General features: G+C 40.7%; 1 protein-coding gene across 1 annotated transcript in view; it reads left to right on the top strand.

The window, feature by feature from the left end:
• The window catches only part of UST (uronyl 2-sulfotransferase), a 152,558-nt gene extending 138,880 nt beyond the window's left edge, over nucleotides 1-13,678 (top strand). Inside the window, exon 8 of the mRNA XM_066315652.1 lies at nucleotides 10,062-13,678. Coding sequence (XP_066171749.1) covers nucleotides 10,062-10,345 — 284 coding nt within the window. The 3' untranslated portion in view covers nucleotides 10,346-13,678. The remainder of the gene's footprint in view (nucleotides 1-10,061) is intronic.
• The last annotated feature ends 262 nt before the right edge of the window (nucleotides 13,679-13,940 follow it).

Here is a 13,940-nt window from a genome sequence, read left to right on the forward strand (position 1 = left end):
TATCTCTGTCCACAAATTTTCTTGCCTTTTGTTTTTTTCCTGTTCTCTCCATCCTCCCACTGTAGGAGCAGGAGGAGAGAGCAAATGGCCCCATGGGTGCTTGACTGCTGACTATGGCCAACCTGCATCGACAGGTTTCTGTCTTTATCTTGATATAACTTTTAACATTGCACATCTCATGAGGAATGTTGAATATCTTTATTCCAGCACTCCTGAAGATTGCATTGTAGAAAATTGCAATGTTCTTCAACAAAAGCCTAGGTTGTTGTACATATAGTATTCCTTTTAGTAACCTCATTCTCTCCCAAAATTGGTTCATCTTGTAGAGCTTCTCCTAATTACTAATTACATTCTTCCTGGTGCCTGTCTCGTTTTATTCTTATTCAGAGGTGTTAACCTTTACGAGTACCCATAAATACTGTAGTGGAAAAAGACAGCAAATCATTTTATCTCCTGTTTTGTTAATCACGAGGAAAAGGTTTGTGCAGTATAACTTTGAAGCACAGTAGTCATTTTGTCAGGTCTAGTATTGTCATTAAACTAATGTGCAGACTATCCTGGACACTTTGATACTAGCCAGTCTCTCTAACACTGGCATGAAACTGCTGGTTGAAATACTGCAGACATAAGACAATTTACAGGATTAAGTGCAGGAGCAATGGCTTTTCATACCCCATAAGTCTCTCATTCCAATTCATGTGTGCTTTCAGTGTGTTCAGCTAAGTCCTTTAACAAGCAATAGAGTTAAGGCTACTGAGAATATACTTCCTGTAAACAAGGTGATAGATGGCAGAACAATGTGCCCATGTATCTCTTCCCTGTCTGTACATTAATGTTAAATGGAAGTTGAATTTAAAAAGATCATTAAGCAAGCCCTGTTTCCTCAATGGATTGTTCTTGGTGCTGAAACACAAGCACGAATGGTAAAGGTGTGCTGGAGCTGATTGTGTCAGTCACTGAAGACAGGTGAGAGTTACTACAGAGGCAGCTGTCCTTGCTGCTCGTTGGTACAGATGCGTTGAGTGCATAGGGAAGCCTTTGTCTTCAAAAATCTTAGTCTTGTAAGTATGTCAGAAATGCTATTTTTACACTCCTTATGGAAGAAAATATATTGCTTGGAATATAGAGCAAGTACCTGCATGCGTAAATCTTGATGGTGTTTGCACAGCTTCTAAGCACCTAAAAATATTCTAAATTCATTTATATTAACCCAAACAGATTAAAATCATACTTACCCTTGAATTGGGGCCTGCTTTCAAAAGCTCTCATGCATATAAAGAATTGCCAGGGGAAGTCTCCTGCCACAAGTCACTGGGACACTACATCCTGTGATACAGCCTCTGAGGGAGTGCTTTGGTGCTCAGGATTAAATAGGTCACACCAGAATTTCTTCTGCCTTTCCCAAGCCCCCATCCCTCACCTGTGCTGCGCTGCTAAAGAAGTGCTGAGGTTGGCACGAAGAGCCAGTGTATCTCTCTGACTTCTGCAACAGCATCTGTCTCCAGGAATCCTCATTGCAGATATGGCTGCAGGCTCTGTAACAGAGGCAGTGAAAAGCTCAGGCATGATTTCACCCTTGACTTGGGTTTAATGCATTTGTGAGAATCCAGCAGGAGCTTTGGTCACTATGAAGGTCTGAGATAGCTGAATGTTTGCCTTATCTATCTGTCAGACTCTTGAAAGTCTGCTAGGTGCATAGGAATTACTGTCTTTTTTGTGAATGAGGACACTTGGCCTTCACGTGAGCCTGTTAGGAAAGGCTTGGAGGGCGGAGTGGGTTGCCTGGACCTTCCTGGAAGGAGGAAAGATGCCTTCTTGTTTCTGGTTCGTAGTGACCTCAGGGGACATGAAGACCCTGGCAGCCTTAGGGCTTAGCTCTGTTGGAACATTAAACTTTGCCTTCTAGCCTGAGCAGTAGAAAATCAAGATGTTCTCTCTCCAGGAAAAGCACGGGGTGAGAATTGCATTAGCCACACTATGAGCTTACTCCCCTCTCCCAGGGCTTCTAGATAATATAATTCCCCTCCTTTTTATTTTTTTTTCTCTTGCTGGAACAAGTCTGCCTGTGTTAAACAACAGACCCTTTTCCTCAGTTTTGGCCAGAGGAGGAAGCCTTTGTCCCGATCTCCTGGCAGCTGGCCAAGGCAGTCGGGCTATGAGCCAGGAGGGGGTGAACTTGAAAGGAACAGTGTGTTGTTTCTGCTCTGGTAGCATTCTTCCTTCTTCAGCGTGCCTCGGCCCCTGGCTGCCTTCAGTCACTCATTATACACAAAAGAACTTAAGGGCAAAAGAGACAATTTTCTCTTGACTGCCTGTAACTTGAAATAATAAGAAATAAAACCATTTTGGGGCTTTCAGTTGTCTGTGTGCAGAGATGGTTGGGAGAAAATCTTCCTGGAACTGGCTACTTTCTCACAAGGGAAAAAAGAACCAATAGCATCTTTTTTTCCTCCCCATTTTAATAGCAGCTTTCATACAGTAGCATGCATCTTGCCAGTCCTGTATCTCCTATCAGTTGTGATTTTACCTTGGCAGTGCATCAGTTTTATTATTGGACATTATTTGCATCCTAGTTAGTATTTTTGCATTCATTTTTCATTTCAGTAGTTATATAAAAAAATGAGCAGTCATATGTATGTTCTTGGAAGACTTAGGATTAAGTCTAAGTGGCTAAGAGTCTTAGTCTAAGTGGCTAGGAGGCTACATTTAGAATTAAAAAATTTAAGGCCAGAGTCTCAATATTTAAAAAAAAAAAAAAATAGGATTATTTCCCATTCCTGCAAGGCCTGATACCACAGGGTGATGACCACTAGGTTTGAATAATCAAGAAGTGGAAAATGTAGCAAATTGGGTGTTCAGACATCTTCCAAAAAAGACATTCACACTGAGGTATCTGAAATGCAGTGACAAAAAGGCTTTTGCATGTAGTGCTTCTGACTTGGAACTTGACACAAGCAAGGTGTTCGAAGCTTGGATCTGTGAAAGACTTAAATGGATCACTGGGTCACTGAGCTTGTTTCAATGTCTCCTCTACATGGAGACCAATATCTGGAGTTCGTTAAGTTATGAATTGATGCAAAATTATCAAGTGATAGCAATTCAACTGTGTTTTTTTTGTACTAACAATTAATCACCTTCATCACTTCAAGAAAGCTTTGCCATACTTCCAGTCCGCATTTTTCTGCTTCTCTGATTCCTGCTTCCAACCCTTCACTGCCCATAGTTTTCTCACCATGAAAATATGCAGATGCTCTAAACAAGTCACCTCTCCATCATCTTTTTTGGTAAGCTGACCAGAGCATCTTTCCTCAACCCCAGTGTTCATTCTGAGGCTGTTTTCATACTCTTTCTATGTGGTTACAAAACTGGATGCTATATGCCAATGTTTCACTTACCAATACTATATATGGAAATAAAGATACATCCACCTCTCTCCATCCCTCTTGGACATCTTAGCTTGCACAGCACACCTCTTCATCATTTCCTTTTTGTGGACAAAAATCACAGATAGCAGCCTACCACGGTTTGAAGCACAAAGGCAAGGTGCCTTCTCTAGATTCTCAAGTCCTGGGCTGTATCTCTGCAGACTTTCTGCACTACATAGCTGTGGTGAAGCTTTTCCTGCTCATAAGCACTGCTGAAATTTGTCTCGGTCACTGCAACTGTCTCTTAACGTCTGCAAAAAAGTGATAATGTTAGTATCTGCATAACCTACTATGCAGCCCTGTTCACAAGCCTTCTGTAAGAATCTATTTTTAAATTGTGGGTTTGTAAGATCCAGATGTGACTGGATTCAATAACTCTTAAGCAGCTATAAAAGATACATTAGGAATTGTAGCATATGAGCTGCAACCATAGCAGTTGTTTCGGCAACTCAAACTAGACAATCCTGGCATTTCCTCTGCAGATGACTTTGGTTTTGGCACCTCCAACTCCGTCTAGTTCAACTTAAAAGCTGCTTAATGGCTATAAAAGTACCTGACCACATTCTCATAAGAATCTGCCTGTTTATTCTACCAGTGTGGGTTATTTTTCAACTTTCCTTTTTCTTCTACATTAACCTACCTGAACTGGAAATGCAACATTAAAATGCACCAAACAGAGGAGTCTCTTAGAAGATCCTGCTGAGATTTGTTATCAAATCTCGTGTGAGATACAGCACATTTCCGGGCTGAGGACAGCATCAGAGGCAGTGTGTGGTACCGGAGGGTTGGCTGAAGTGTCTCATGCAGCTGAAATCCATGTTGTTGGATCCACAGCTCTGAGCGGGTAGGAGCAAAGGCATAACACTGTGACATTTCTAGGAGGAGAGGTTAGAGATTTCATTATAATACTTACTGGTTGGAGAAGAGACTTCAGAGTGGTAGCTGGAGAAAGTTACATAGTTGTATTGCTGAGCTGTATGGCAAGTGTTTCATAAGGGAAATAATACCTTTAGCAACCCAAGGAGTGTGTAAGAGCATTGTTGAATTCATATCGCTGTTGCACTGCCAAACCAGTGCAGTGCTGACCTCTGCAATATTTTCCAAATCGATGTTACGTGCATAGTGTAGGAAGATGTTTGTTATTTATGGCCACATCAGCCCAAGGTACTCCTTACATTTATCACTTATCACTAACTTTTATTTTCTTTTTTCTTCATCTTTCTTCCTTGCTGTTGTTTTGTGTCATGCCTGCTTGGTGTTTACGTCCTTGAACATTAGTAGGTGTTTGATTACGTGTCTTTCAGATTATCTCTTTGAACTCTCCTTAGCTAATCTCTGGTTTGGCATCCCTCCATTTTTCTGTGCCACCTTATCATTATCAGACCTTCCTGCATTTTGTCTAAGTTAAAATAAATTATGAAAATATATAAGGTTAAAAGGGAGACTATTCTTTACTCCATTTTCTTTATTCATTGTAATGGTAATAAAGAAGAAAGAACACTGCTGTCTCACCTAGTTGCATCTCTGTCACTGACAGCCATCATTTTACAGTGTCTAAGCTAATTACAGTCTGGTGTATTTGCTGCCAAGATCCTTGTTTGATAGATAATAGGACATTCCATTTCCTAGGATTGCAGATCTCTGAAGTTCTGGGAGTTTCCATGACCTCTGAAGAGCTGCTCTTTCAGAGAGATCTATACCTGACCTTTAGGAGATAGAGAATGGCTGTGTGCCAGTGTGTGAGACTTCTCCTAATCCCCTGGAGTTAGGAGTTGTTCTGTGTCCACTATAATTCAGGACAGAAGAGCTAGAACAAAGCAAGCTTTGCTGTGAGCTTGGCATAGCTGTCCCCAGTATGCACGTGAGGGTCTAATCTTTATCTACGTGTCATTTAAACTTATACCATATTTTGTTTGGTTTGAATATCTGAGAGGAGAGTAAACAAGTGGTAAAGAGTTTAATAACTGGGATTCATGGTATTTCAGATAAAGTTGGTAGATACTGTGAGAGAAATTGCTACTTTACTTTTCAATCCGTTTTGATTTTTAATTTATTTCAGCCTGGTCCGTGTCTCTGTTAGATTTTCTCCACCATCCCTGCTTTCCATTAACAAACGTGAGCCTAAGCAAGGTGCTCCATGGCGGGGTGTGGCTGCAGCACACCATCCCTCCTCCAGCTCGGATCCAGGGACCTGCCCTGGGCTGACACTCCTGAGCAGCAGTAGCCATGTGGCCATTGGAAAGATGTGTGAGCCCAGCACATTGGTGTCTCATCCATTCTCCCCAGACTGTCCTTTTCCAGATATCCTTCAAGAGCCAGGCTCAAAATTTCAAGTTTGTAAAGCAAATCAGTTGTGCCAGAAAACTTTTTGCTAAGCTGCAGTTGAACATTCCAGGGGAAATAATTTCTAGCGTAGCCATCAGAGCCCTGGTTGGCACCACAGCAATGAGAGGCAGATCAAGCAGAGACCCTCACCACTTTGTACGTCACATCTAACCACAGTGACACGTTTATTTCCATTTGAAACTCCAGAGAAGTAGGTATGTGCTTTTACTCGGCTGCAGACAGTGGAGGCACGGGGCCTCTATGGCACAGTTGAGGAAATGAGTTTGCTGTGTGTATGACAGCCATCGTGTTCACACAGCCATGGGAGCGGCGTGGTGTTCTTCCACCGCGAGCCCGGCAAGCCCACGGTGTGCTGGCCTGCAGCCACCCTGCTCTGCCTCCAGCCCGGATCAGCCCTCCTCAAGGGCCCCCTGGGACACTGGCTCCCTGTGGCTTCATCCAGGAGCGGCGCTGAGGAGCAGCCTCTGCACGGCACCCTCCAAAACAGCAGGACCCTGGAGAGCCCATCTTTCTGAAGTTTTCTTCTGAGGTGGAGAATGCCGTTAGGGTCATTTTGTCTAAATATGGCAATTCGGGGTTTTTGGAGCCACAAGTTATAATACTCACTTTTCCCTATGGTTTGGATTGCTGCAGTGAGTAATGTCAATTTCTTAGTTAAAAAAAAAAAAAAGAAAGTGAGAGTGTGGAAAGTAACAGTAAACACTCATCAACTGGTTACCCAAAAGAATTTCATTCTCTTCATTCCTATCTGCATATCAGTTTAGTCTTAATTCAGGGTATGAGCAGGCTGCACTGGGAGGTTGCATTAGTGTAGTACATTCTTCTAGTAATGTCAAATAATGCCAAAGTAAACACATTTTGAAAAAATAACCTTAAGAAGTAAATAGCGTCATTTGTTGCCCTCCATGTGGTTAGATGTCTCGAAGGTCATAAAATGGGGGTCTTTTGGTGGGGCATCTGCGTTTATGTAGCATATGCAGATCGGTATTTTGGCTTTAGGCCAGATCTACCTCATTTTCCATTTTGCTTCTATGATGAAGAAGAGGTGGTTGAGGTGACTTCAAGGGGCAGTGTTGTGATTTCATCCATATTTGTATTAGAGAGCCTTTAAAGAGTATTTAAGATTAAAACACAGTCTAAATAAAGTTCAAGTACAAAAAGTAGCAGAGTTCACTTGTTTTATCAAAAGGCTGAGCCTGCAGCCAGGCACAGGCCCAGCTCACACCATCCAACACCCCACACCTCCCAGCTCTTCATGCTCTGCAGTTCCAGTGATTGTGCTGCAAGGCAAACAAACAGGAGCCAGAAAATTTACACAGCCCCTGCAGCCTCCCTGAGTGTGGGTGTTTCTGTCTGTTCGGACACGAACTGCCGCAGTCATAGGTGTGTGCACAGAGCCAAGAAGTGCACACATCAGAAACCCCTGTGCCACTGCACATTCAGAGTGCACTGTGCTGTGAGGGTGGCACGGAGCACCAGACATTGCCTTTGGCTGCTCCTGCCCCCACAGACTGCCCCCCGAGGAAAACAGTCCCGTGCTTGTCACCTTGTCATCGTTGGCAGCGCTCCTGGGCTGAGCACAAGTGCCTCTCTCTGCTGGGAGAAGCAGCCACCGAAGGGAGCTGGAGCTGTGAAAGTGCCTTTCCCCACTTACGGCCCTGGAGGGACCGTATAAGTTAAGAGCTTTTTCCAGTGAGCTAAATGGAGTGTTCTGTAGCAGAAATAACTTAGGTAAAATAAAAACAAAGTTGGCAGGCAGTATAAAGGCTTAAGGTAATAAATGCAGTATTTAGTAGTGTATATTTGCTGCTGAATTTGTAAAGAAAACCAGACTGCAAAGCTGGCAGGAGCTATCAGCTAAGCATAATAAAGAGGAATGTCTTGAAGTGCTCAGTAATCATGAGAAAGTTTTCTCACCCAAGGACAGACTGAGCACACTGGCCTTCCTGGGGTGTAGTCATATCACACCCATCAATGGCAATTTGAAAGTAACTTGAACAATTTGACTGAGAATTTAACAAGATTGAGACCTTTGTTGTCTGTTCCAATCTATGGATAAAGGCGATGCAGAAGAGAATAAGCTCTTGGGAACCCAGACATTTTCACCAAAAATACTTCACTCTGTTCACTAACTACAAGTCCTGCCTTCTGTGCCAATGTCTGTTAGAAATGTAAGCAGTTCCTAATCCTTCCTCTACACTTTTTCTTAGCTAAATAGCACATTAAAAATTGCATCTTTCTTTCTGGCTTTTTATGGTTTAATATTTTAATAATTTCACTAATATCTAAATAAAACTAAGCAAATAGATAAACAGTCAGTAAATATAGAGCATATTTCACCCTACATCATTGTTATTAAAGAACAGAGAACTCTGTGTACTCAGTTGTTTATTTTATATACATGAGTAGAGACAGGTTTCATTGGAAAGAACTACTAAGTTTGGTGTAAAAGTTACATTTAATTACACCAGTAGTATGTTTTAATAATTACCAACCAATAAAAACCATTCTTCCTTTAGAGAAGGAAGTAAAAGTATAGATGTGAAATAGAATGAATGCTTTAAATAATTTTTTTGTGATTTAGAACAGCATTGCATTGAGTAAATTAGTCAACGTATCTTCTCTTTATATCATTCTTCCTACATTTCAAATTGGTCTGCTGCAGTTGACAAGCAAAACTGACTATTTCAGATGTAACTTTTTTCTTCTGCACCAGGTAGGTGTGACACAATGAAGTTCAGTGAATAAGAGAATGTCCATTCCAGCAGCACTTGTCTCATGTAGTATTATTAAAATGTTCTGAGTTGGTTTTCATTTATTCCTTAATTCTCACGGAGGAAAATGTGTGTCCAGTGACAGAAAATTGAATTCTTTTTCGAGTGTGGATACCTTAAGCTGTATGAATATTAATCTTTTAAAATTTAAAGAAAATGGTTCATGTTCAATGCTGTGCTCTGCCTATCTGTTGTACTTTTTAAGATTTAAAATCTTGTATGAACTTTTTCTCTAAAGCTCATTGCTGTTGTGCTTGCTAGATGGACTTAATCATATTTTATTGCCTCTTGGGATAAAAGGGTTTGTCTTTGTTTAAAGTGCCTCTCTTCCCTAAAAAGCTATTCTTGATTATTTCTCTTGGATAGACATATAGCTTGTGGGATCCCAAGAACAACTTACTTTTCCTGCTAGGAACCAGCATTGCATCCCTTAGCATTATGTGTAAGCAATTGTGAAAACCTATTTCTCTGTAGAGATGTTAAGTATATGTTAAGCTTTGCTGATAGCTGCTCCAGAAGACCTCTGTTCTGCTCACATGGACAAAACTCTACCCGTGGTAAAATCACATTTTGATTCAGGGACTCCCTCTGGAAGTGAGGGTGGTTGCTGCCACTGGAACCCAGCTGGAAACATGAAGTGTTCTTTGTTGTCTGTTTCCTCTATTTAAGCTTTTTCTTTGCCATCCTTCATGTTCTGACCCTTTTAAATACTTCTGACTTGAAGAACTGCTGTTACCTAATAAGAATTAGGTTCCCATGTTATATACTTAGAATGAAAATACTTGGGGGGAAAAATTATTGCCTTCAGAGGTTGCTTTACACCTCATTCAAATACATTAATCTCCACTGATAGACTTGTCTATCAAAGGACAAGAGACAATTCAGTATCTTTGTTAGTAACCCTAATTCTTTATCAACGATTAAAGGTTGTATCTCAGTTTACCAAAGCAAAAGTTGTCAGGTGAACAAAAAAGTAGTGAAATCTTCGAGTGCATGTCAGGAAGATGAGTGTAGCTCCATGAACAGGTGTAACAGGACGAGAAAGCTAACAGGCACAGTTGATCCTGACGTGTCATGTGGTGATGCCAGCTATCTGTTGGTGCCACCCTGAGATGGATTCAGATTGACAAGTATCTGTTTAGATTTGAACTATAATAAAGCATAACTGAGACAGGTCACTATATGCCACATACAAAATAATTGATATTTTAAGCTTGATGGTGGGCCTGACATCAAACTCCAAAGCTAGGCAAGATTGTGGGTTTTAACCATTGACAATTAAGGTCTTTGGTGACTGCAGACATGTATGAACTAACGATATTTAAACATGCAGACCTGACTTCAAACATCTGTATTTTTTCATATCTTGTTAAAAGTAAATCCTGTGTTAGAAACAGCTTGAACTCATTTGTATCAGTAATGTAGTAGAGTCATGCCTTAATGTTTAAATTAAAAAGTTTACATCTGGTTTTGCTAATCAGCACCCACCATGTTGCTTGTTGTTCTTTCTTTACAGAACATAGGAAGCTTGGCAATCTGACTGTGACAGTGAAAAAGACCGTCCCCTCTCCAGAAGCAATACAGATCCTCTACCAACGCATGAGATACGAATATGAGTTTTATTACTATGTCAAAGAACAATTCCACCTGCTAAAGCGCAAGTTTGGACTGAAGTCTCATAACAGGAAACCAAGTCCCAGACCTGAGTTCTTCATTCCTTCTCCTCTGGAAACAGAGGAGCCAATAAATGATGAGGAAGAAGATGATGAAAAGTGGCTAGAGGATATCTATAAAAGGTGATGGATGGAAGAGCTATCCTTTCTCTTCTGGTGATCCCTCCAGCTTTCTTAAGATTTTTTTTCAATAATTATTATAAGTAATTCCTTAAGGAACTGAGTTAATGCGCAGCGGATTTGAAATGGAACAGAAGAGACCATTCCCACATGCTGGAGTCATTGGGAGATACCTGATTTTGCAGGTTTGATTCATTATACAGTGTTGGCTCTATAGCGTCCTTGCTATAGCATAGTTCAAGAGAGAAGTACCTACCATCTGTCACAAAATAACTTTTGGAATACACAGTAGGCCTTTGTGAACTGCAAAATACAAAAGAATAGATTAGGCATTCTTGAAAAGTAAATCTTAGAGATTCTCATCTCTCTCTTTGACCAGAAACAAGTCTTCATGGCATAACACTGTGGCATGAACTACCAGCAAGTGAACTACAGGTAGTGAGCCCTTTGGGAAGAGTGCCTCTTTTTGTCCAAAGCTGGTATCCCAGTAGTGCAGTCTGAGCCATTGCTTTGTCAAGGATGTGAAAGGCTCAGAAAGAGGCTAGGTGATAGCTCCTTGAATTACCTGTGCCAGAGGAGTGAGGCTGCTGTATTGCCAAATCAGTACTAGTGAGTGTAAGGCCAGTTACTGGAGCCAGATACTTTTGGTAAAACGTTCTAGTTCGTACAGTGGGAAAAGTTACCAGTTCAGTGAATGGCAACAACTAATTAAAAGTGCCAGGCAGAGCTTTATTTCAGCAGTAGAGTATGTTTCTATTAGACTCTAAAGGAAAAGGTGTAACATGGGGGTTTATGTTCACTAATGGTATTTTTAGATTCTTATTATTCTTTTGGGTCACAAATCCAAAGAGATACCGAAAAAGCTACTCATTTAAAAGCTCAGGTGGTCTGGAACTCCTGTTAAGCACGACCTGTATTTCTGGAACTGCAGAATTCAATTGTTCACATCTGAATCTGAACACAGCTTCCCCACCAGCACAAACGCCAGCCTCCTGCTTTTAGTGTGGCTAGAAGGAAAATTAACAATATGAACATACGCAACTTCTCTAGTCGAAATATTTCAGAATCATCAAACAAGTACAAGAAGATGCTCTCTCTGAAACCAAAGCTGATTCGGTGATAGGTTATTAAGAGAATCACTGTGGAAGTTGCCCTTGTGTTTCACTACAAATACCTTCCAACACTGGGAAAGGCATCGGTGGAAGCTGGGAGGGGAAAGAGAAGTAACACCAAGATGTGAGGTGCTGTTGTTCAGGTGAGTGTCCCTGGAGTGGGATCCCCTGTGGCATGTGGGTGTGCTGCTGTTGGGCAGCCTGCCAGCCCTGGTGCTGCAGAAGTGACAGACCCACAGCCAGCCCTGGGCAGAGCGCTCTGGCCTTCTGCTACACGGCGGAATAGGGGGGAGTTTGGGGTCTTGATGAAGCCTTGGCCTCATGCACCATTGTTGCCAGAGAAAGCTGGACTAATAGAGAATAAGAGCAATAAATTCCTGTCCCCAGAGCATAGGAAAGAGGCAGGTGCTAGATGTTGCAGCTGCGTGCCAGGATGGGGACAATCCATGTCTGTCTATCTCACATCCTTTCTCAAACACCTACCAGAAAATTTTTGGTTCCTATTCCACAGCTGCCATCTGCAAGGTCATACTTTGGTTTGCTATATCAAGCAAAAGTTATTTTGTGATGGATGAAGCATATAAACTCGGGATCAGCTCAAAGGGGCTTTCCAAGGGTTTTCTCTCCCATGAGCCTGCTGAGAGACAATAAAAATTATGGTTGATCTTCTTCACCACTCACTCTTTATCTATACACAGAGAATGAAAATAAAGGAGAGTTAAGACAAGATGCTAACATACAGAAAATACTAGGAAAAAGATTCTGTTATTATTAACATCCCAGGTTGGTGGTAGCAGTGCACTACTGTGGGGGAGCACATTAAAGAAAGCTGAAAATGGCACAGATTGTAACTAACATATTAGCTAAAATATGAATCTGCTGCATTGTATATTTTAAGTGGTTTCTATGAAATTACATTGAAAGAGTAATGATTAGTTTACACACTGTGGAGTTGTTATATTTTGGAAAGAACTAGTACTCTCATGTTTCTGAAACTTTGTTTGAATCCTTTTTTCTGGCAGCATTTTAACAGAATATAGTCACTTAACACATTCACCCTTCCTGAGAGTTCACTGCCATTTCCAGTAAAGTCTGTTTCTATCTGTTTGTTTATTTAATGGTATCCTCAGCCATCACTACTTATAATCTAAATACAGAAGCTGCTTAGTGATTTACTCGCTAGGTTTTAATATTGTTGTATTTTCGTAACAATCAACCTGGTGTCTCCTCCTCAAATGGTAATTCTTAAATTTATCTGGCACATAGCTTCTAATATTCCTGGTTCTATGCCCTGTTTCTCTGTCATTAAATATATTTTGCTTAAGTTTTAAAAGGTACATTATAAATCCGGTAAATCTTTGACTTATTTATTGAAACTTTGCAGCACATTCCAAATTCTAAGTTTCTCAGGAAGAAGTTGATTTAAATAATTCTATTTGGGACTAATTAATATTTCTTACTCAAAAAAGAAAAAAAAAATCACTGTTTGTAAGCGTTTAATCCACAACAGCTTTGTAGAAAGTGCCAATGCATATACTTGGAGATCTTTGTGGGGGGAAAAAGGTGGCTGTTCAACACTTACAAAAATAAGAGAATATATGTCTACATTAGCTTAGCTATAAATGAAAAAACATACGTTTTGGAGTGAAATCTTCTTTAATTTATTCACTACTATCTCCTGAAATATCAATAAGCCATATGATTCTTTATTTTTCAATCCAATGATGTTTTAAAATAAAACTTGCACATTTCTTCCTGGTGCCATAGTCCTCTTGCTTACACTAGTTTTCCTGCCTGGATACAGTGGCTGTGGGTAGGACATTGGAGCTGTATCCAACAGAACAGGGTTGGGTATGGCATAGGGCATCCTCTGAAAGTCATGCTTGAGCAGGTTGCTCCTGGGTTATTCCATCTCCCAGACTATCCAGAGGTGAGAGCTGAAGTCCAAATTGTTCTACTCACCTGAGCTGTGCAGTCAGTACATTGAAGTGCATTGTCCAGTGTTCCGTGGCTAAGTATAAGTTTTATCCAGGAGAAAAACAACTTAGTCTCCGTACACTGCATTTTTACTAGAATCTGGTGTTTCATGGCCAGGCATAATAGCTTCAGTAGTCACAGTGATGTTACAATGTAAGTGAAGTATCAGTGCTTTCACACTAAAGAGAGAATCAACTGTTGTTAAAATGCAGCATTCTGGAAAAGAAATAAATTTTACTCTTGAGTTTCAAGTGACAGTGACAAATTGTGCCATTTTTTTGTTTCTCTTCAGTTTACTTCTCTTTCACATGAATTTTGTTGGTGATGCGGGGTTAAGTCCGAGTATCTCAAATGTTCTCTACTTGTACGAAGTAGCTTGACAGAACTGAAAGTACATGAACCTGGTGGTATATTTAAAGCATTCCAGTTTCTTTGCAATTCTTTTACCATTGGATCTTTGATGAATCATTCTGAGTGTTAAGATGTAGAATGGTACCTTGTCTCATAAACACA

Source organism: Sylvia atricapilla, chromosome 3 (genome assembly GCF_009819655.1).
Source record: "Sylvia atricapilla isolate bSylAtr1 chromosome 3, bSylAtr1.pri, whole genome shotgun sequence".
Lineage (NCBI taxonomy): Eukaryota > Metazoa > Chordata > Aves > Passeriformes > Sylviidae > Sylvia > Sylvia atricapilla.